The sequence below is a fragment of the Sphaerodactylus townsendi genome, linkage group LG04 (genome assembly GCF_021028975.2).
Source record: "Sphaerodactylus townsendi isolate TG3544 linkage group LG04, MPM_Stown_v2.3, whole genome shotgun sequence".
In the NCBI taxonomy this organism is placed as follows: domain Eukaryota; kingdom Metazoa; phylum Chordata; class Lepidosauria; order Squamata; family Sphaerodactylidae; genus Sphaerodactylus; species Sphaerodactylus townsendi.
Genome location: NC_059428.1, coordinates 63050983 through 63075432, shown reverse-complemented (window position 1 = coordinate 63075432; position 24450 = coordinate 63050983). Strand labels below are relative to the sequence as shown.

General features: G+C 40.7%; 1 protein-coding gene across 5 annotated transcripts in view; it reads left to right on the top strand.

The window, feature by feature from the left end:
- Positions 1–1413: 1413 nt before the first annotated feature.
- Positions 1414–24450, top strand: part of LOC125430957 (amyloid beta precursor protein) — a 178678-nt gene continuing 155641 nt past the window's right edge. For 3 of the 5 annotated variants that reach the window (XM_048493360.1, XM_048493359.1, XM_048493357.1), the window contains exon 1: positions 1416–1629. In XM_048493360.1, coding sequence (XP_048349317.1) covers positions 1582–1629 — 48 coding nt within the window. In that variant the 5' untranslated portion in view covers positions 1416–1581. Of the gene's footprint in view, positions 1630–24450 lie in introns of all 5 variants that reach the window. The other 2 variants (XM_048493358.1, XM_048493361.1) reach the window with 2 other exon arrangements.

Sequence of the window (24450 nt, the reverse complement as noted above, 5' to 3'; positions counted from 1 at the left end):
TTTTTTTTTTCTCCTGTAAGAAAGCCTGCAAGAGAAAGTCTCTCCCAGCTCTCTTACAGGAGAAAAAAAAAAAAAAAAATCCTTGCAGAAACCCTACCGATTATGTCGCCAAACACCAAAACAACTCAAGGCCAACTTCCAGCCAGAGTCTTGGAGAATCCTGTAGATCTCAATTTGTGAAGAGAGGTCAGCTTGAAAGGGATGGACTTGAGTGTGGAGACAGGACCTTGAAAAATGGATTCTAGAGTTTAGAAATATCTGTATTATGCGAGTATGTTGTGAGAGAATCCTCAGATAGATGGGAACTCTTGGTGTTTTACTGGAAATGTTTTATGATTCCCAAGAATAGTTTCCCACAGTATAAAGATAATAAAGGCATGTGACTGTAACAAATCCTAACCACAATGGAAGACTAATTCCAACGTATTGTACAGAAATATTTGTATTTTATTTCAAGAGTTAAGTTATTTTATAAAAGAATAATTTATTTTTAAAGCTATTCCAAGTTTTCTAAGTTACGTTATTTCTAAAGACTGTGAATTCATGTTAGTAAGTGCCTTACATTGTTATTTGTTAAAATTTGCCCTTTCCCTCTCCCTTCCTTTCCTGCTTGGCTCTGTACTGTATTTCTAATGCTGGGGGGGGCAACCTGGGGGTGCTAAGGATACTAACACTGCATAAAAAACATTTTTTTCATAGCAATGACCAAAACATTTTGAAAGTATGTTGAGAATGTTTTCAACATTTTTTATTTCTGCTGTGTGGCATGGCCCATTGCTGTGTTCTGTTCAGATTTGTGAGTTAGGACATGTTCTATAATGAGATGGTGACTTTGAGATGACCTGGTGCAAAAAATCATTCATTGGTAGTAGTGGTGGAGGGCAGCTGCCCATATGGAGAGGGGGTGGGCGGGCGCAAAACTCAGTTTTTGTCCCGGGCTACATTTTCCCTAGCTACGCCCCTGCTGGAACTGGCATCACTGCTTTGGGATTGGAATGACAATTCTGCTTCGGTGGCTGTCAGTACAGCTCCAGAACACTGATTTCAGTCATAGCAAACGTCATCCTCTTCTAGGTGGCATTCCTCCTCTCATTTGTTTTAGCAGGCTCCTTTCCCACGACAAAATGCTCCTATTTTGGTTTTTAAAAAAAGATGCAACGAGCAAAAGTCAAAAGGCAGCTTCTACTAATAGTTGCGATCCTCCCCTGGGAGATGCAAGGGAGGCACGAATGGCCTCATCTGTTCCGTTCCAGACGGACAAACATCCTCCACCCTTCCCAGTCTCCACCCGCCCCTTCCCTTCGCTCGATTCGTACTATGCCGGCGCCTAGAAAAGAGGTTGAGCTTGCGCGGCGCTTCCGCTAGGGGTCTCTGTCGAGCGTGGTCCTGGCTCTCGCTGCTTCGGGTGGGCTGGGAGATCAGGTGACTCGCCCGCTCGTCTGGGGCGCTCGGTCGGTGCCGCCGCTACGGCATAGTTCCGTTTCCAAGCCGCGCCGGAGGAGGGGGACGCCAAGGAGCCGGGCGGATTGACAGCCACAGCTCACAACCTTACCGCTTCCCCAGCTCTGCACCTCTCCCGGGATGTTCTGGTTGTTGCTTGTGGTCTCCTGGACTGCCGGGGCTTTGGAGGTAAGGCGAGGCTCCTGTGGCTTTGTTTGCCCATTTCCTTGGGCTTGAGGACCAGCCGCCGGGCGGGAGTGGTGGTGGTGGGAGATTCCTCCGTGGCTGGGAGAGAGATCGCCTGGGGGACACCGCCTCTTCTGCGCTGTCCGCCTGGGCCCGGGCTTTGCTCGGCGGTGCGGCGAGTGTGTACCGGAGCGCCGTGTGGTTTTTGTTGCCTTTTCCGCCTCCCTGTGTTGGCTGCTGTGGCGGATTTGTGGGTGGATACCAAGGAGCGGGGGTGGGGAAACCACATAGCTGGGGAGAGAGACGGGAGGCGGCTGGCGGCCGACATGACTCTCCCTGTGGTTACCCACCCCGGTTAATTTCTTCGCCTGGTTCTTCCTCTACATGCTGGTGCGGAAAACAAATAGGAGGGATTCGTGGGTTGCTTTCCCATCCCCTGGGGAAGGGTAGCAAGTTCTTGAAGAAAGAGACTCCTTCCCTCCTAACTTGAAATTCACGTGCCTGGATCCTGCAGAGGGGGATTTTTTTCCGCCTAATCCTGGTGTCCGTAAAACAAAGAGTAAAGAGAGCCCCTCTGTTCCCACAGTGAGCATCTGGCTTGGCTTTCGGATGCCAGTGCATTGGCGTCTGTTTCTTGGAAGGCCGAGCATTAAAAAGGGAATATCATGCCTATGGTTTCTCGTGGGGTGGATTTGTTTATCTTGGAGTGGGTTGCATACTTGGTGTGTGAAAGGGGTGGTGGAGGAGGAAGATGTGTTAGCTGTGGCCGTAGGGATGCATTTGCTCTCACAACCGACTACGTTTTGCAGGGGGAAATCTCTCGTCCTTCATGTGTTTCAGCTGCCTCCTGTCCTGTGTACAATCCCGGGGTTTCCTCTAGTATGAGTGTTTGGGGAACAGATGAAAGGAAACGGATTGGAGTGAAGATTAAGAGTGAGAAGATGGCGCCTCTGCAGTGCAGCAAGGAAACGCTGTAATGAAAGCTGCAGCCTAGAGAAATCCTCCCACTGCTAGGTGTTTGAGCAACTCTTCCCACCATTCGTGTAACTCCCAAGCAGGCAGTGAATAACCTGTGTGCAATATATTTAATTGGGAGCAGAAAGAATAGGCTGGGTAAGGGCTCCGGAGAACTCCACCCCCTTCTCTCCTTGTTCTTATAAACTGGATGCCATTCTGTATTCTTGTTCCTGCTTTCTTGCTTTTGTGTCTTTCTCCTGCAGTTTCTTTGTAATTCCAGGGGCAAACATGAGATGTTCACATAATCACAGCATAATGCACACACTAGCAGAGATCTGTAAAGCTTTGCTGAGCTTGGGTTTTGTCCAAATATGCAGCCTGTTTCCCTTTGTTAAAAAGGGAGCAGGGGAGTGGCAGAAAACCTAAATATGCCACACCTCCCTTTGGAATTTAGGAGGCCAGGAAAGAACCAGAATTTAAAGGCTAAAAAATGTAATGTGTGGATTTCTAGATTAAAACTTTCACATCTCACAGGCTGCAAAATTAGCCTTCTCCTTTTTGCCTGGTGGCAGAATAATCATTATCTTTTGATGTTATTCTTTGACTATTTTGCAAACGTTTCCATCCTGACTGCTCTTCCTTCACTGTCTACAACCTTCTCCTGTATAAGAAGAGTAAATCCAACCAAAATGGATGGGTGGCTTAGCTCTAAGTAGCCATGTATATGAAGAGGCTATAAAGTACTTTAATTCCCTACTAGGACGAGGCTGTTCAAAGAGTACATAAAATCTAGACAGTCTGTGTAGACTGGGCAAAATTCCAGTAACCATTTTTAGCCATAATTTTTTGTCATGTGTCACCCTTAAAATAGGAATACAAGAATGCACTTTCTAGTATATTCTGAAACAGTTTGTAAAACAGAATATCTGCCTGGCTTTTCTAAGAGCTGTGGAATCCACTGCCTACTCAGCAGTTACTGAAAGCAATTATCCTATACCATCCAAAGGGCTCATTCTGATTCAAGTCCAGCATTTATTAATTAAAACATTTACATCCATCATTTCCCTTCACGGTTAAAGGCAACCCATAGTGTGTTCCATTAGGGCCATGCACATGTAGTAAGCTATTCATAAAAACACTTCATAGGAATCCTCATCCCTGCAGTCCAGTCCAACTAAATGGTCTTTCAAACAGCACAGCCCTACAGTGGTTTCTAAAAACCAGTAAAAAAAAGATTTCCCTTATCTCTTGAGGGAGTCCTTTCCACAAAGTGGGGGCCAATATTGAAAAGGAACTAACTCTAGTAGATGCCAGCTTCGCAGTTCTAGGTGCTTAGAGACTTCCAGTAGTTGATGACCAGTCGAATATAAATATAATTGGCATGTGGGGGTACAGAGAGATTTCATTAAGTATCAAGTCATAATGGGCTTTAAAGGTTGTAGCCAGTGCCATGAGTTGATACAGAAACAAACTGGCAGCCAGTGTGTTAAAATATGCAGAGTACTTTACTGTTCCATGGCTCCTGACAATATGTCCTACTGCATTCTCTGTAATCCCAGGTATTTGAAGTTGGTTGTGACTGCTCAGTTTTAATCTGAAGCAAGAGAAGATTTGTGAATAATTCAAATGTCCTTCTGATATCTCTTGGGAAGGGAGACTTAGCAGTTTGAAACTGTATGAACATTTCCTGGAGAGAGGAATGCATGCATTCTTCACATGAGAAAGCAAGGAAGAATGCCGCATAAATTATGTGTTTTCACATATCCCAAGTTACATGGGGAAATGTTGCGTGGAGTTCTGGCCACGCTTCTTCATTGTATCTGCTACTGCAGATAGTCAGATTTCCATGAGTTACCACATTTGGACCCAGTTCTTGTGAACCTTTTGGTGAATATTCTCATTTTATGAAGCAAAAACCGAATGTGTGTGATTTCTGTTAAAATTATACTGATCTCTTTTCTCCACTGTCAAGTTTATATATTGACAACTGGGGACCTTGCAAGGACTTGGCACCTCTCCAGTTCCTCTTTTCTCTCCTGAAAGCCCCCATACTGTCTTCCCTTTTCATATTTGGTTTTCTGCTTTCTACCTATCAATCATCCTACCTTTATCTTTATCCCCACCATAATATTTAGATTTCCCTCCTTATTTTCCCTTGCAACCACTAGTTAGGAAATCTATGGCCCAGTTGTACATTGCCAGCTGCTGGAATAATCCCAGTTGCACAGTTGGGAACTGTGTTCTAGTTCTTTCACTAGGGACGTTATTTTGCTGTTGGCTCCCTCCTTTCAGCTGAATTTATTATTTATTAACTTCATTTATACTCCTCCTTTCTCCACAATAGGAACCCAAAACACGTTACCATTTTATCCTCACAACAACCCTAGGATGCAAGACTGAGAGTATGTAACTGGTGCAAGGTCACCCTTTGAACTTCAAGTTCAGAGTGGGAATTTGAACATTGGTCTCCACGTTCTTGTCTGAACCTCTAATCACAACACCACATTGGTTTTCATGTGGTGTCTCCTGTTGAATAGCAGTAGGGCCTGGGTGAGTAATGGAGTCACGTAATAGGAAGTCGTCTGATGTTTGCTGCCAGGCCTGATTTCACTGAGTCCTTCCACACTGGCAAAAACCTCTGTGGAAAGGGCTCTGCCTTTTATTGTAAGAAGCCTTGAATCTAGTGATACTTTACTGGTTGCCTAGCAATAAACTTGTTTCTTAAAACTTGTTTCTTAAAACTGCAATATTGCTACTATATTTTGGGGTCTGTTGAATCCTTCAGTGTGTTTTTCTTTAAATTTGAGATTTTTCTGCAAACCTAAGGTTTTCTCAGGTCTCATCTGTTCATGTCCACAGTTTCTGGAATGAAGTAGCCACAGATGTGGCCACATTGAGAACTTAATATGTTGATAAGCATCCAAATGGTTTTTCAGGGCATAGGAGCAATCAGTTTTCAGAAGCAAGTTTTTAAGTATCCCTACTATTCTTATTCAGTTTTTGAATGAGTGCTATCTGCACAAATTGTTCAGTGGCCGTGGCATGGTTTAGTGGAGGTTTTAGGTGTAGAATGATTAGGTTTAAATAACCAAGAAAAATATCTCAAGGGGGTGGGGGGTGGACTTCAGACACTTCCTAAACAAAAGTAGATGGTTTTTAATGTTTGATTGTATCAAATACTGTTCATTTCTACTTCTGTGGTTCACTTATAATCCCTAGAAGAGTGTGCTTCTGCTGTTTCATTAAACAGTAAGATCTATTAAATAGGTTATTTTTCAAGTACTGTATTATATGTTTAATACTTAAGTTATGATTTGAATCCAGCTATATTAGAATGTTTGGTTCCCTTCTTTTCCTACCTCTGTTTTATGTTTATTGCAACAAGATGTAGGTTACAATGAGATATTGTGATTGGGATCAACTTAAGTGTGTCCCAAGACCTTGTGTATTTCCAGCATATTGTTCTTTAAAAACTGAACAGCCTACCCCCTGTTCGTTTCCCTTGGTTTGCAAAAGAGTTGTGTGTAAACGAATGCTACTGTTTTGAGAAACACAAGTTCAGATCTCCCTTAGTTTCAGAACTAGTAACACAGTTCATTCATTCCATTGACTGGACATGCTGAATAATGCACTTAATTCACTTTGATCTTAGCAATTGAGTTTTACTGTATGAAGTTGCAAAATCCAGCTACAAACAAGTGCATTGAAAGTGGATGTAATGTGCATTATTTAGTGTGTGTGAAAGTGTTTATGGTCAGCATTATGGCTATTGGGTTTTCCCCCCAGCCCCAGTAGCTGTTACATTATATTGGCTCATCAATTGGGAAATTTTGTAAATCAGTAGTGGGGTAAATATTAATTCATAGAATAATATTCTGTTGCATTTTTTTTAGTTGAGGGAATGGCCTGATTTCCATCTTTCATACTCTGCTTTTGTGTTATTTCTTTTAAACTTATAAAACTATGGTAAATATGTTATTTAGAACAAAGTAGGTTACTTTGAAATGTGGTGTTGGAGAAGAGTGTTGTGGTTACCATGTACTTCCAAAAAGACAAATAAGTGGGTTCTAGATTAAATCAAGCCTGAATTGAACTGAAGTCAAGACTCACTGGAAAAGGCAGTAATGTTTAGAAAAGTTGAAGGCAACAGGAAACGACGAAGACCAACATGAGATGGAGTGACTCTATAAAGCAGGGGTCCCCAAACTACGGCCCGGGGGCCAAATGTGGCCCCCTGAAGGCATTTATCCGGCCCGCCAGGCATGGCAGTGATGGCTCCATTCATGTGCAGTGGGAGCTCGAGGGAGAGGAGGAACTGGCCCCAAAGGCCGTTGATTGCAGTTACATGATGGCACCCCCAAATCTCCATGCATTTTCTGACCCAGAGTTGGAAACCTTACATGTGGCAATGCCTGCTCCGCCCTTCCCTCTCGGCTACTCCATGTGTTGCTCTCAGGCTTTCTGTTCCGCCTCACTCCCATTGGCATCAGCCAGGCTGGCGAATCGCTTGCTGGCTGCTAGGGAGAAAAGAACCCAGGAAGATACCTGATCCTGGGTTAGATGGAATGCTTCATTGGGAAAGTTCTGCCTTTTTTTTTTTACAGGGGAAGGTATTCCACAGCCTCCCCAACAATATTTGGAGCCCACCCTGAACTTGACATACTTTGGTCACTGTTCTAAAAATAGACCATGACAGAAAGGCTGAAAGGTGAAATCAAACATTTTACAATCATTTGTGCATAGGAATTTGTTCATAGTTTTTTTTAGTCCGGCCCTCCAACAGTCTGAGGGACAGTGAACTGGCCCCCTGTTTAAAAAGTTTGGGGACCCCTGCTATAAAGGATCCATGATCTTCAGTTTGCAAGATCTAAGCAAGGCTGTTAACGATAGGACATTTTGGAGGACATTGACTCATAAGGTTGCTGTGAGTCAGAAGCGACTTGATGGCACTTAACACACACAATGTGTTAAGTAGCGAGTGTATAATACCAAGTACGTTGCTGGATTATATTAAGGTCTACTTAATTCAGCACTTTTTACAAAAGTCCTAGCAATTAGCAAGAGCTCAGTGGTTCACCAGAACTTGGCCAGTGGTCCACTGGAGGATTATGGTGTGCTTCCTGGCTATCTCTTCTTTAGTATTTTTGTAACTATAGTCACTGCTGTGCTGATTATGTATTGCTTAAAGATTGTGAAACATTAGGTTGCTGGAATTGCTTTTAATTGAGGCATTCACATTTTTAAGAAGATTTTAGAAATGGAGATTTTATCCTAGAAAAAAAAAACGCCTGAAAACCTTGAGATAAAGTTAGAAGGACAATAATGTTCATTTCAGGATGTGAAGTAGAGGTCAGCTGGGTTGACCTTGTTTCTGCTGACTTTGCCCTTTCCTAGACATTTGACATTGTATGTTTGCGTTGCAGTATTTTACCTTTTTGTGTTTAATGTACATATATTATAGAATAAATTGCACCTTTCTATTAAAAGAGGAGGAAAAATGTGTGCAAGAAGCGTTTTCTGCCTCCCTCAAAATATAGAATAGATGGTCTGGGGTGGTTGTTGTTTTTTTGGTTGGGGTCACTGGTGAACAGTACAACAAATTGAATGTGCTGAAGAAGGAGTTCCGAGCCACTGAAGCACAATGCTCATGTTGTAATTTGTTCCCTGAGGCCATCCAGAATATTTGGCATGACTGTGATCATTCTGAGATAGTGTTAATTAGCCTTAAATTCTTGGGATTTGGGGAGAAGAAATGCTGTGGTATAAGAAGAATAGAAGTGAAAAGAAAATGAAAAATGCTCTGCTGCTTTCTGTAAATGTAGCTTGCTGATAGAAAATATCTGTACATAGAGGATATTTTATTTACTGCCCATGAAGCCCAAATCAGCTTTGGTTCAAAACAGCCGTTCAAAGCATGCATGAGTTAGTGAGCTCTATAAGATTTGGTCTGAAAGCATTACATATTAATACAAATGTAAATGCAGTTGTTTGAATGGAATTGACCTGGCATATCCACAGATGCATATGGTTGCGATGATATATTTTTTTTTCTTAACCTTGTTTGGCTTTATTTTAAAGCAAACAAAAATAACACCACTGAATTCTTTCTGGATGTCAGTTTGAAAAAGATCTTACAGGGGTTTGACCCAATAAAGAGGTTGCCTTGCTAATTCCATTGTGCTAACTACTAAGAATTTAATAATGTCAGCAATTGGTTAGTCTTTTGTGACTTAAAATATCTGAGCTGATGGAGGAATAAAACAATATTCATTTGTAAATTCTGCTGGGGACTAGCAAGTATAATCTCACTGCAGATTTACTTTTATCATGTCACCAGCTTCATGCTAACCATAAAAGACTTGTGAGATCCACAGTTCTTTAGTATGGGCACACTCAACTGTTTATTTTTGCCTTTTAAAATAAAAAACACACATATGTTTAATCCTGCCATTAATATTCAGACCTAACTTTATGGGATTGTGTTCAACTGTGATAATGAGTAAAAGAACTGCTTCCAGTTGACAAGGCCATCCTGAATGAATTAGAATATAGTGGTTGGCTTGGGGAAGTAGTATTTTTATCATTCAAGCGAAGAGTTGTGCCCTCAGCATGTGTCAGCTCCATTAAATTATAAAGTACAGCTGTTATGGGTGGTAAAATGTTTTGGTCTGGGCCTACTAGCAGAGACTTGCAGCATTACATTTGAAGCATGGAAGGTTCCTTGGGCGCTTTCCGCACACGTGCGGAAACGCACCTCCACCAGCATGAATTATGCTGGTGGAGGCTCGGGGACCATTCACACGCTAGCGTGCTTGAGTAGCTCCCCTGACTTTCCCCTCACCCAGAGAGGTGGTTCTGTTTGGAGGGCCAGGGGTTGGAGGGCAGCATGGGTGGGTCTCTGCAGTCCTCCAGAGCGACGCTGGATGGGATGGTGAGTGGAGGGGAGGGGGAAAGCGGCATCTTCCTGCCGGTGCTGTTCGCACCGCGTTGATGGGAAGACGGCGCTTTGCAAAAACCTTGCTTGTTGAGCGAGGTATACAGCGGCGCCTCCTGTCGCGTAAGAACAGCAGCTCAGGGACGGCATTTTTGCTGTCCCTGGCCTTCTGTATATCGCCTGTGCAGAAATGCTTTGGAGAAAGGAAGAGATCTTCACTTGTCAGGAAATGCCTTATGTTACCTTTTTCACAAGGAAATTCAAGACATTAGGTTTGTAAGAATGGTTATATATATTCTCTCTTTAATGTTAATTGAAACTGAAGGCAGATTTACCAATGTAGAAGAGAACATGAGATAGCAGAGGGAGCATTATCTTTGAAGCGTTGCAACAATTTTGTGTAATTCCCACTCTTTTGTTCAATTATTTTATTCAAATCTTATAGTATTGCCAGCTTGCTGCAGTCATTTCCTTGACTTTTGGTGGCTTATAGTGATGTTATGGATTGAGTTTTTGGCTGCCACTGTGGTGTAGTGGCTAGTGTTGGACCATGATCTGGGCAACCCAGGTTTGACTCCTCATTCTCCCATGGGGAACATGAAGGGTGACCTTGGGCCAGTCACACACACTTGACCCAACCTACTTCACAGAGTTAAGGATAAAATTATTCAGAGGACAATGATGTGAGCTGCTTTGGGTTTCATTGGGGAAAAAAGTAGGTTATGAAATAACTAAATAAATAACATCAAATAGATACATTAGGTTTGGCAGGAAATCATGCAGTTTTATACTCTGAAGTATCAAGCATTTGATCTTTTTAAAAAGGAAGGATAAAATATTGTGTTGCTCTTCAGTGCTTAAAAAAGGTTTTGAGGTGAGAATTACTTGTGGTGTGCACTCACATGCATGCGTGTAAGCACTAGTAGGACCAAACATAATTCTGTATGATTTATTGTGAATTTTGAAAGCCAGAGTAAATGCTAGTAAACAACATAAAAACTGTAAAGTTGTTTTTCTAATGTTTTATTAATATTGTAAGTCATCTTAATTTCCACAAGGGAGAATGGTAGCTAAAAACATTTTAAATAAATATATGGTACATCTTACACTCTGGTTATTTGAAACAAGGTATGTTGCTACCATTTTAAAGAGAACAATTGACCAGATAAGATGCATTTTGGGAAGAATACTGGATTATGCATCTGCCTGTAATTGTAGGCTACCTTGTTTTAATAAGGGCCCATCCAATGTCTTGTGCCAAAATTTGAATTTAAATAAGAAAGTTAGATAAGTTGGTGCTTGTTATGGGAATTGGATAAATGTTTCTGCTTGTACTTACTCTTTGGTCACTTTGTATGTGATGTTATCCCTAGGCCATTACTTTTTGTGACTGATATGTATTGGCACTGAAATGTGATATGCAGTCTAGCCTATCTTGATGGTATGAGTTCAGAAGAGTCTAAACCTGCATCGTCTGTCAAATCCAATATTTCTGTGTTAATTGTGTTCAGCTGTACCAAGAAAATAATTTTTCTAATTATATGTCTGGTTATAAGGATGCTGACAATCAAGTTCTTGATGGCCTTAAAATTGAGCTTCAACCACGGAGGAAGGTTTATGTTTGTGTACACATATGCATCTTTCTTTGAAGTCCTCAATGCAATAACTCGAAATGGTGTCTGTAATGGTTTCCCAACTATATAAATTGGACAGCTGGATTATTTAAAGTATGCTACCCTCAACTCCTTGAATAAAGGGCAGGATAAGAATGTACTGAATAATTTTTGTTTGCATTACTGAGGAGTTATTGTTGTCCAGAGACAAAAATAATATAAAATATGAATCATGCTGTTGCAATTAAAAAACCTCACACTCACTTTATGCATTTTAATCATTCCACCCTCCACTGTTTTTCTGTTATTCTCCTCCTTTTCTCCACCATATCAGCCGCTCCTCCATAGCACATCCTAACATGTATAGAATAGAGATCAAAGCATTTGGCATTCATGAGTGTTAATGTCCTCTAATTTAGGCCTTGACAAATGTTCTTAGGACCTAGGAACTCACCCAAAAAATGAGCCCAGACTCATCTGTACCAAATACATTTTTCCTCTCTGTCATATTAAGTGAGTTTAATGTTACCTCTAAGGCATAAATTGGGTTGCCAGCTGATCTGGAGAAACATGATCTGTCCCTGTAATAGAAGACTAATGTATGGAAATTTGACTGTTGAAGCTCTTTGTTACGTGGTGGTAAATAACATCAGGTAAGAACATCAGTTAGTTAAGAGGATCAGGGTCTTTACTGCAGATGACCCAAGGCAGAGTTGCTTCTTCCTCATCTTTCAGATGGGATGCAGAATGTTCTGTGCTCTTGAAGGAAAAGGCCTAGCCTAGGAAAAACTTGAAAACTTTCACATAACCCCTTTGCTCTGCTCCCAAATAGGAATAAGCTCATACACATATCAGTGGAATGAACACTCATTATTCCTGAGTTTTCCCACATTTTCATCTTTTATCCACTCTCCTTGTTTTCTTTCTTTCTTGGGGCAGAGACTTGTGTTCTTGTGCTCTGTAAACCATCACCCACATTGACTGTTCAGTGTACCCCCCCCCCCCATTTGCTTTAGAGGAATGTAAACAAACTGCACCTCAACTAGTAGGTTCCAGTGGGACAGTCATGTTAAGTTTCGGTCAACAAAAACAGAAATCCTACAACATCTGAACGACATATATTGCAGCATTAGGTTTTGTAGACTGGAGCATTTTCTGTTTAAGCTAATGTTGTAAGGCAGGCTAACAGCTACCGCTAGACTGCCATGTATGTAGAATGGAAGCAAAGGAAGAAAAATACCCAAGAATTATTCTTTTTTCAGTTTAGGCATGGAGTTCTTGGGGGCAAGAGTGTGAACAGATTTCAAATAGGAGTCTGCCCTCTCTTCAGTGATTCGGTCAATTTGAATCATAATCCTGTGATGTACTTCGCACACCATTCCTCCCTATAAATATTACACAGCCTTCTGATATTTTTGTGGCTTGCTGTTGAATTGGCTGGCCTGTGTGGACAGGCTAAGTGTCTAGCTAGGATCTTATTGGCAGCTGCTGCTTTTTTTGCTGAGACAGTCTGCTTGTCTCTAAAACAGCACTCTGTGCAGCCCATTTGCAAGCCTCACAGCTACTGGGAATAGAGAGAGATGACTCACAGGTAGGTGTCAGATGGTATCTGAGCTCTTCTAGTAAGAGAAGTGCCACTGCCCTGTGGACCATGGTACAGAAGTGAGAAGAAACAAGTGGTGAATGTCAGAGCTCAGAGATTATAACTTTTGCATATGCAGTGGAAATAAAAGTTATTTTACACTTTTTCTGCAATTGGCCAAAAATTCCCCAGCTCTCATTGTCTTGCTAGCTCGGTAGGCCTTGCTTGTTTAACCAACAGTGATGCAAGTGTCTTGTGAAAGAGTAAGGAGGCAGAAAATGGAATTGAATTTGCTACCTTCCCCTTTGGGTTGTCACTGGAATGGGAAAGTTTTGATGTGGCACCTGATATATTTTATATAGGTCACCGGAAGCAGGGCATGACCAAAGGACACACAAGTGAACTGGCATTCCCCTATCTCGGATCTACCATTCAGAATCTGTTTATAGTGAGGTATTGGGTGTGCATTACCCTCTTGAATAGTGTTAAGTGTCTGAGAGGGAACATTTCCACATGCTTCAAGTTCCAGTTGTCTTATCCATGACACAGTTTGGCATGAGGAGCACTTCTCATTTGACACAGCAGCTTTCTGAATGGAACTGCTGAACTTTAGGAGGAAAGAAGTAAATAAGTCACTTCTCAAGGCAGTACAAGACAGCGAAAGATATTTTGATAACCCTGAAAAGTAACTTATTGTACTTTGTCTTTGCCTTTGCGCCTCAAAATCCTTTTGAGTCTCTTCTGATAGTTTGTTAAGTCCTTGGAGTGATGCAGTTCTGTTTAATGTTCTTTTGTAAATACAGTAGCATAGGTATTGTAATGATTTTCTTGTTCAGTTCTAATTTTGTTTTCTTAATGCTATTAACGCTCAGTATTTTTAGCAATTTATTTACATTTACTGTTAACATAAGGCAGGAATTCTGAAGTTTTACAAGGCCTGTTCTTTGGTGTTTGTATGGAGGAATGGCTGACTACAAGTGAAAAACCATTGGAGTTATGCTAAGTGGATGTAGAAAAATTACCTAGAAGCCAAATAAGAAACAAACATACATTCCAGAGTAATGAAATCATGTATCACAGATTGACAGAGATTAAACAAATTCCTTTTGTGCAGTACAAGTGCAGTTCAAACACTTAAAAAATTGTAAACTGGAAATTAAAATCAGTGCTGCTAGAGGAAGCAAATACCATGACCATATGGCTGCTTTGCACAGCTTTTTCAGTTACCTAGCTATGCCTCAAGGTGCAATTCCGCTTTAAAGCTGCAGCAGAGAGGAAACAGAAGTCTCCCACAGTTTCTGCACCTGCTCAGTTATAACTTTGAGGCATCTTTTATTTTGCATTTTAGGTCAGATGTGGTGTAAGCTAGGGCATTGCTTCTTAGTTTTCTGCCTCTGCTCCCTATTGAGTCCAAAATAATTCTCCTGATGGCCAAAGTACATTTCACTTTTTTATTCATACAGTTACTGCTTTCCTAAACTTTAATAACTGTTACTAAGAGGACTTCTAATCCAGAAGAAAGTGTTCCTGTGTTGTTACAGATGGTGCATGCTAGTAATTAGATAGTGTTGTCTTGAAGGAGGAGGAAAATGCAAGTTTATGTATCATTGCTAATTACGTTGTAAAAATACTTAATCTGAAAATGGATTCCTTATGTTCTATGCTTCAAATGTTGTTATGCACAGAGGTGGCTCTGAATTGTTAAAGCAGGAGTGCGCAATGTGTAGCCTGAGGTTAGTTTAGATGGTCTCTAAAGTGGTCAGTAGGCCCCACAACCTGTATTCTTCAGTGTTCTAATAGTGCATTGTTGGGTATAAGTGCCTCCCCCCCCCAAAAAAAAAAAAAAAAAAAAAAGAAGACTCCAGTAAATTTCAATAATTACTTCCAGGTCCTATGCTGTAGCAATCATTTACCTCTTGGGCTTTCTTGCCCAGATAGAAACCTAGGAAGTAAATAATAACAACAGCACAACATGCAGTGAAATGTGGATTGTGTGACAAACACTTTCCCCTGATCTACCTGGCCCCTTGGATGCCTCCAGTGGCAAGAGAAGGAAGGTAGAGAGTGGAAACCTTTTCTTGTGGCCTTCGTTCACTTGTTTTAGTTTTGTATTCCTCTTGCTCCTCTCGAATTTTTTCTTGTGAAAAAGGTTGGTGGAATATAAATATTTAATGTGTATCTTACTTATAGTTTTGTGTCACTTTCACATCACGTAACTTATTCACATGTTTTTATTTATATGTCCAAATAAATCCAAGTATCTCTGAGGACTTAAATATTTGACTAACATTTCTTACGCTTTGTTGAGCTGCTAATTTGTTCTCTTGAGAATGTCATTTCACAGCTAGTACAAGTGAGTGGGGTGGGAAGAGGGAGGTTGCTTGTTACTTGTCAGATCCTGAAAAATCAGTGTATATTTCTGTCTATTCATTTCTGGGTGGGTGTTCTAGTGGCATCTTTAGGTTGCTGTCTTGGGTCACTCTTTGTTTGCAACACATTCTAAATGTAATCAGCTGCTGCATAACAAACTGTTGTTTATCCTGTGTTGAAAGGCAAGCCAGATGAATTAAGAGGCGCCTCTCTCTCTCTCTCTCTCTCCCCCCCCTCTCTCCCAGTTACCCAAATAAACTTCATTTCTACATTTTTTGACCTTCCATTAACCCTGGAACTTTATAATTCATCCATAGATTGAAATGGGTTATAGTATTCTTAAAGTAGCAGTGGGATATCTGCCTAGTCTGTCTTTAATATAAGTTAAATCTTTGTACAAATCGCAGGAATTGTAGGTTCACTGTGGGAAATAGAGAGCGATGCTCTCATTTTAAGCCTCAAATCGTTTGACTTTAATAGAAAAATGCATATTGAGAGCCAGCGTGGTGTAGTGACTAAGAGCTGGTGGACTCTAATCTGGAGAGCTGGATTTGATTCCCCACTCCACCCCACTCCATGAGTGAGGAAATCTGGTGAACCAGATTTGCTTCCACACACCTACATTCCTGCTGGGTGACCTTGAGTTCTTCTGAACTCTCTCAGCCCCACCTACCTCACAAGGTGTTTGTTGTGGGGAGAGAAAGGGAAAGGAGGTGGTAAACCCCTGTGAGAGAATCATAAATCATCATCTACCAAGAGAGGCAGTAAACATAAATACAGACTGGACCTTGGCTTCACAGTCAAATGACTGAAAATTGAAAAATCAAAACCTCATTGATGTATCTCTCTCTAATTAATAACATGAGATCCTGAGAGCATTTGTTGAGAATTGCAGTCCACTTGGACTTAAAATCCTCATTATCAGCAAAAAGATTGGGATTTCTGCATCCTTAAACCCTGTGGAATTCTATTCACTGTAACATCATTAAAAGACAAAACATGCATTTGATATTTGGCTATCTTTATTTTAAGAAGAGTTATTTGTGATCAATCCTCAGAACCATTTCCATTGTTATTGTCTAAATTAGACAAACTGAATAATATTCTATCTTTATCTCCTTCAGAAGAAGCAAATGTATCACTTGGAACCATGACTTCCAACAAAGCTGATAAAGATAAGATCATTGTGGACATCACTCCACCCATCAAGACTTAAGGTTAACATTGTTACCCTCTAGACCAGTTACACATTGCTTCATTTCTCTGTCATATACTTTATCCAGTAGTTCTTCTGGAAGCGACTTGGAGCATCTTGGATGGGTGATTTCCAACCCTTCTTCAGGGAGGCAGGAAACAGAATTTTCCACTTCCCGTTGAGGTCTTGGCATCCATCTTTTCCCCAGTATTTTTCCTGCCTCAGCAGGGAGAGCAGGTCATCACTGGTATCCAGTAGTTTGCCTGCAACATCTACTCGGCTGGGTGGACTGTATCCTGGTCTCAGCTGCTGAACCATATTAATGAAATGTGGGTTTTCAAGTCAGACAGAAAGAAGAGTTTGCTGCATAAACAAATTGGGCAATTTTTTCATTAATTACCTCTTTTTCTAACCTGCTGGTTTTTATCACAAATTTACCTACAGTAGTTGCTGGAGGATGGATTTTTTTCTTTCTTTTAGGTGATATACTGTGGCTATGTGATGTATTTGATGTGACTGAAACACTATTCAGGACAAATAACTCTGAAACTGTAGAACAGTAGAATGGTGATGTGGGGCTTCCCCTCCCTGCCCGGGGCTCTCGGGCTGTGGTGCCTTCCCTCCCTCCCTGTCCTGGGGGCTTGTCTCCCCAGAAATGGTCTTTTCCAATTGGCCCGAGGGGCCAAGAAACAGTTTAGCCCACAGGGCACCTGCGGTCATAGGCTGCCCGCCCCGGCTTCACAGCCCTCCCTTCCGGCTCCGGTGACTGTGGGGTAGGGGCTCGCCGCAGTTGCCTCACTAGCGGCAGGTTCCCAAAGCTTGGAGGGATGTCACACCTGCCCAGTTACTTCACTGGGGCAGGGGGCAGCCTCCTGGGTTCATCTTCCTCCCTCCCCCACTCTCATTGCCTGTCTGCACACTGAGACCCCCTTCCAGCCTCCCTCTCTTGCCTCTTCAATCACCCTCCCAGTTCCCGGCTGCAGCGGCAGCTCCCGAGGGCCGAAGCCTTGCCCCTTATATCCCTTTCCGGCATTCAAAACCCCCCCTCCCCAGCTGAACTCTCTTGGAGTCCTCCCGACCGCGCCCAGCTGAGCTGCGAGTGTGGCCGAGACTATCGCTGTGCTCCTTCCCCTTCTGACACGTGGCCGGATCTTCCCCCGGTCGGGCCGTTGCCGCATCAACCCGACTGTCGCTGTGCTCCTCCCCCTTCTGACATGTGGCCAGATCTTCCCCCGGTCGGGCTGTCGCCGCATCGACCGGACTGCCTCTCGACCCGCCCTCGGACTCTTCCCTGATCGCGGCGATGTTTTGGCCAGCCGGTGAGGCTCCCGCCAGCCTGTTCGATCGTGCAAGTCCGGGCTCGGTGGCAGGAGCCACAGCCACACCCGGACAGGTGATCTTGATGGTGGTGATAGTTTCCAGAATCCTTTAGATCCATGATGGATTTCCTGTAAACAAAAAAGTCAATGCTGTTTTATTATTGATACCATTTCAGTTAATTTAGTATTATTCATTGTATTCACTGCCACTCAATACTGCTCCCAAAAGGAATATTTGCTTGTTTCAGCTCTATATTCATAACAACTGTATCAAAATGACAGTAACGTGCAGAAATAATAGCAAATATATTTTTGCTCAAATATGACAATTCATTACAGCAGTCTTTAAGAAATACAATGAAATCAAAACATTTACCAACCTGACAATGCTTCCTCTTCAAACATCTTCGTGCTGTTATCTTCATAAAAGGATTTATCATGATGTTGTTACATTCGGGCCATCATGCCTTTCATTTCTTTGTTTTAGTGTTTGCATTTTGCCCACATGCCTGCCTTACCTATAACTAGAAAAACTTCATTATAATATTTCCAAACTGGGTCTCTTTTATGGCCTACTGCCATTATAGGTTTTCTCCTCCAAGGAGAGAATAATATGATAAAATTCAGGCTGTATACATAAAGATCCCAGACTTGTGGAGTATTTTGCTCAAAACTTTCACTTTCATTTTTACTTCTGGTTCCTCCACATACTGAACTCCTTGTACAGATCTTTAAACACAGCACTTAAGAGGTAAGGGATTGATTCTGTGTGCATAGATTTTTTCAAAGCAACAGTGGGGCTAAGGTCTTTTTCTCATGTCTGTATGATTATTTTATAACATTTTTTTGCTGAGAAGAAGCATGTTATCTCCACAGTCTCAAATTCACAGTTTTGGGAAATGCAAACCAAACATCTGTGATAATATCAATTTAGATAGAAAAATTGCCCAAAACAATCTTACAGAAACAACTGAAAGAGCTTGTCATTGTGAATAGATTAATGGGATTAATTTACCAACATTTTTAAACATTGCATGAATATACAGCTTCATGCTACATAATTAAAAACTAATTTCACGATCAATAACTTTTGGACTATAATGTATCTTAAATAGAAAACTATCTTTAGATATACTTTTCTTCAAAAAAGAGCATTTCATTAAAAAATCAAGTTTAAAATAAATCCAATTTAAATTAAAAAATTTTTAATTTTTTAAAAATCATTGATTTTTATCCACCCTGATTGATAATGAGTTGGATGACTTTTACACAAGGCCATACAACTATGTTACTACTTTCTCTTATTTTTACTGCTCTTCAATGCTATTCCACTCTGGGTCTCCAGACTCCCTTCTTGGCATGCTTCCCTGAGAGGCCAGTTGTATTCTGCTTTTATGTGCTGCAGTAGCCTCTATGTTGTTTTATGCCCCTTTATGTCCGGCCAAATCCATGACAATTGACTTACACAAAACTGCCTTACACAAAATCAGACCATTAATTCGTCAAATGTCAGAACTGCTAACCATGGTTCTCCAAGATTTCAGGTGGCTGTCTTTCACATTATCGTCCTGGTCCTTTTAACTGGTAGTACTGAGGATTGAACCTATCACAGTGTGGTTTTACCATGTAATTATAAAAGGCAACAAAGCTGTTGAGATTTGGTGTTATGTGGTGGTAAAGTTTTCCAGGGAGACCTGGATTCAGATTCCATTTTGCCTTGAAAATTACTAGGTGACCTGGGCCAATCATTCTCTTGGTCTATTGTACTGAACAGAATAACGCATATAAGAATAACATGGAGTGGAAGAGAACCATGCCTGCTGCCCTGAACTATTTGGAGGAAGGCTGAGATAAAAATGCATAAATAAATACAAAGACAGTGAAGATCTCTACTTTGCTTCAACAACTTTATCACATAGCCTAGCCTCCTAGTGATTATACTTTGACATCATTATGCTGTTGTATAAATTAGGCCCTTGACTTCTTGTGGGAAACTATGGTAGGTTTTGTAGTCACTGATACTCTACCATTGAGTCTTAGACTTTTGTATGGATGCTTTTGAGTATATGCTTACAAGTTTGAGTTAGGTAGGTCTCCATTGTGAATTGCCCTCTAAAATAGCTAACTTTATTGTGAATGCAGTTGTGTGAATTAGCCTTAATCATTGTTGAAACCAATTTGACAACAGATGTATAAGTTGTACTATACAGACTGTACTTTTAACGTCTGTGATTAATACCTACACAATTCACAGCCTTGTATGTGACCTGGCCCAGCCATTCTCTTGGCAGACATACAAGAATGACAACACATTGCATTCCAGCGGGTGAAAGCTTAGGACAGTGATCATGCTCGGGCAGTTGCCTTATCTGTCCATCTGTCTTGAGACAGCTGGTAGAGGGATACATAACATTATTTCATCTAATACTTTTGTTGTTGTTTTGGTCACATATCACACTTTACATTCCGTGTTCAATAGAATCTACGTTTGGATTATGATGCTTGTAAAACAAAATAGCTTTTTCTCAAAATAAAAATACGTGTGTATAAAAAGTTTGCATATGAGCTTAGTACCACTGAAATTACTGTAATGAAGGAAAACCTTATAGTAGTTTTAATGTCATTACCTGTTGTTCATTCTGGATCACCAAGTCAGTATATGTTAGTAGACATGGTGTTACTTCAGTATTACAGCTTGCATCACTTGCTATAAATTCACAGGGAGACATTGAAATCCAAGCTAGCACTTCCTTTATGTTATGCTGCTTTTACCTTAAATGCAATTAATTTAAGAACAGATCTGTTCTATAGAAGTTGTTCTTCCCTCTTCCCTGGGAATTGTTGTGTGAGATGTGGTTTTCTATCACGTGTCTATTTCACCGTTGGGTGATCCATAAAATCCAATAATAAAAAAAAAATTAATTTCCAATATTCATTATAAAAATAAAACAGAAGCTATAAAAACCAGTTCTGATTGTCGTATAAATGGTCTCAAAATTCAGTTCTTGAAATAAAAGGTTTTTTTTAATATTTGTGATTTGATATTTTATCATTTCAGACATATTCTGTTCAGTTTTCACATCTAACCACATTTTGGGCCTTGACTTGGTAGCTCCAGAATTGGTGCAAGGGCAGTTTACAGAGACAGAGTATAATTGAGAAAAGAAAGAAGCACAGTACTATAGAAAAATCACAACTTTCTATTGTGTGGCCCATTTCCATCAGGACAGCTTTGTGAATATGTTTTCCCAACATGTACTTTTAGAGTGCCCTGTCAATGACTCTCTTTGTTCCATGTATATCTATCATCTGATAGAGAGATTATATCCTAATACTTTTCAATCAGTTGTTCCTGCGACCTTATTTATGAGAATGTTGTGAGCTTCTTGAAATATTACCAAGCCAAGCGCAGGTAACATTCACAAAATACTATGGTTAATTCATTTATTTATGTGCATTTATATATAGGGGCCAGTGTGTGGATATTCTATTTTAACGCAATTTAACCGGTTTAGTTAATTGATAAGTGTTTTATTGTAATTGTATTATGATTTATAATGCCAATAAAGGCTTGTGTGTGTGTGAATATGTTTTCCCAGTGTTTTTTCCCCTGTGACTACTTTACTAATGTCCTGTGCTAGGAGGCTTGCAGACCTTTTTATGAACCTGGCATGAATATGGACAGATCAGATGTTAAGTTGTGTGATCTCCTTACACTCACATCCTGTAGCTTCTTCCAACTATTTTGATGCCTATTTGACACCAATAGGTTTAACAGCTGTGCACTGTAGGCTTGTTTATAAATTGAAAACTCAAAATGACTGATTATTTATCAAAGCCTTTGTTTTTCCCATGCATGCTATGTTCTACCTAGGTATTATATTGTAGTATTTTCATTTTCAAGCTTAAAATTATTTTCTCTATTCTTTCCATACATTTTTGACACTTAATATAGTCATGGGTGAGGCTTAATCGCTTTAAGGCATTTAAAAAACACACCACAAACTAGGATTTTTACTTTATTATTATTGGGAACAAATCTGTGCTGACTGCTCTGGGACACCAAGTTGTCCTTCATCACGTTGTTCTTTAAAATCTTCTCCAGACTCTTTCCTGAGCAGAGGTCAGACTGATTGGCCTATAGTTTTCTGGGTCACCCCTTGTAAAGAGACAGACATTCTTGCAATCAATCCAGCAGATCAATAGTTACATTTAGCATTTGGTCAACTCATAAAACTTCTATAAACATCCTATTGGATGAGAGTGGGCCTCAGTCTACATCAAAGCCTGCAAAATCTGTTTATATAGCAAGAGATCCGAAGAAGATGACAACTTTGGAAATGCAGCCTGTCTTACTGTTGTTGCCTAGCAACAGCCCCTGAAGGAATCCATGGCTTAAAACCACAGCTACTCTTTTTACTATTCTTGGTTTTTTAAAAAACCCTCAGTGTATTTTTATTAGATTTTATATTTTCTTCAAGCCTGGGGCCTTGGCTGTCCTTCACCTGCCCCCTTTCTCTCGGTCACTGTGCCCACCCATTCTTAACTGCTGTTTCAGTTATCCTTTTAAAACTTTCCTCTTGATTCTGGTGGGTCAGATAGTGGGAAAAAGCAGTGCTGGAGCTGGGGTGGGGGGAAGAGGAGTGAAGGATTCCGTCCCCCAGCACTGATTCTCTGAACAGTTTGACCAGTTAGAAGCCAGAGGGAACATTTTAAAAGGACAGCTCAGCCAGCTTAACATAGGTTAAGGTGAGAAGGAGCCTTCTTCTCCACTTGTAAGTCTTTATAGTCACCAGCTCAGCTGTGTTTTTAAGCTTTCCCCTGATTTCTACTGAGCCAGACTGTGGGGAGAAGCAGCACTGGAGATGGGGTTGAGGGGCAGGGGGGTTGAGGGGAGAGAAAAACTCTTGCCAGTGCAGATTTTCTGCAATATCCAGTATCCCCCAAATTTTAGGTGAACTCATAGATGTAGTAGCTGTACATATAGAAATAGACTCTGTATTTATAACTGCATTAGCCCTTGGCTGTTATATTTTCTGTTATTTGAATACATAGCCAAACTGTTCCACTGCTCATGTTGATGCTTTCCCCTGACTTCTAACTGGCCACATTGTGAGAAGAAGCAACACTGGAGATGGGTGGGTGGAAGCAAAGAATTCTCCCACCCACCCCCATTTCCAATATTGCTTCTCTTGGCAGCCTGGACAATTAGAAGCTGGTGGGTCAGGAAAGTTTGAAAAAGACAGGTGATCCAGCGGCTACAGAGACTGGGATGAAAAGAAGCCTTCTCTCCCATTTGCAGGCCTCTATAGTCATTAGTTCAGCTGCCGTTTTAAAACTTTCTTGCTGACTTCTAACCAGTGGGACTACGGGAAGAAACAGTGCTTTTAAAAAAAACTTATGCACATTTTTATTAGAGGGTTAAGATTTTTCTGCAATTGGGGGGATACCCCCAAATTTGGAGAAAAAGCTCTCTTTGGCCCATCTGGGCTCAATGAGCAAAGTATCTTTGTGAATATTAGATACATGGATTCAAGTGTTGGCCTGCAAGATTTGTGAGGTGGACAGGAAGAATCCCATCTATCTTTCTACCCCTCCCCCCTTCTTGCTGACTCTTCACAGCTCCTGAGCTCTGCCAACAGTGCAAATGACCATCCTTTCTTTTAGGGAAAATGTAAACCCTTCCGTGTATTTTTAAAAGATTTTTTTAAAGATGAGCCCTGTCGGGATAGGGCGGTATAAAAATCTGATAAAAATAAACAAATAAGATGTCAGATATTTCTGCAAATTTGAATTCCCCTAAGTTTGCAGGAAAATCTGTCTTGTGTCACTGTGGCCCTATTCCACAGATTTAGATACCTGTAGATGGACACCAAATTTGAGAAATAGATAGTTTATTGGATTTATTAGCAATTGTTATCCCCCCCCCCCCCCCCGGGGATGTTTCTGGCACAGAAAGGTGACATATAAGTTAATTTGATAAAACATGGTTGTCAGTTCTTTTCCTAGTCATCGGTGACTTCTCAAACTTTTATAGGATCAGGCATTTTCAGCAAACAGCTGTAAAGGATGACTGAACAATTGGTTTGAAAAGAAACTTTGCCTTCTAGGGTACTGCACCCAGATCTACACAAATAATAACTGTTGTATGGAAAGTCTCTTAAATTGCCTTTGAGAAAACTTGAAGGACAGTGAAGAGACTGAAACTGTTTCTTATTTTCATCAGAAAACAAAGAGTGCCTTGTTGTGAACAGGATTTCATTTCATTTGGGCCCTTTCTTGTAATCAATAGAAGTCGTGGTAAAATGATTCCACAGTGAATCTGTGTAAACTTGTCATTTGTAAGAAAGATGTGGAAAATTTGTACTGTGTTTTTTTTTTCTTTCCCCTCCACCTTTGAGAAAAAAAGTTTTCCGTTTCAGTTAACTTGCTCACATGTTTGGAATTGCAAAATGTTTTATCCTGCTTTGCAAGTGAAACTTAAAGGTGCTCTGATTTTAGATTCTATTTTTAAAAGAATTATCTGAATATGCATGGTCAAAAATAATGGAAGAATGAAAACAAGTAGATAAAGGCTTGTTCCACAGTGTTTTTCAATTCACATGCTTCTTATGATGGAAAGTTCTTATCTTTTTTCTAAATTATTTAAAGAATCTGGGGGAGACATGGATGTTCAGACATTTGTAAAGTAAAAGAGAGGCATCACAATGGAGATCATCATTCCAAATAGGATGTTATTCTGAGGATAGTCCATTGGAAGGTTATAAGCTCTGTACAAAGCGTAAAGGGTTATATAAATAATACAATAATTTTAGTGAAGGTTAAGCTGCTGTGAAACAAGGAAGTAAAGTTCT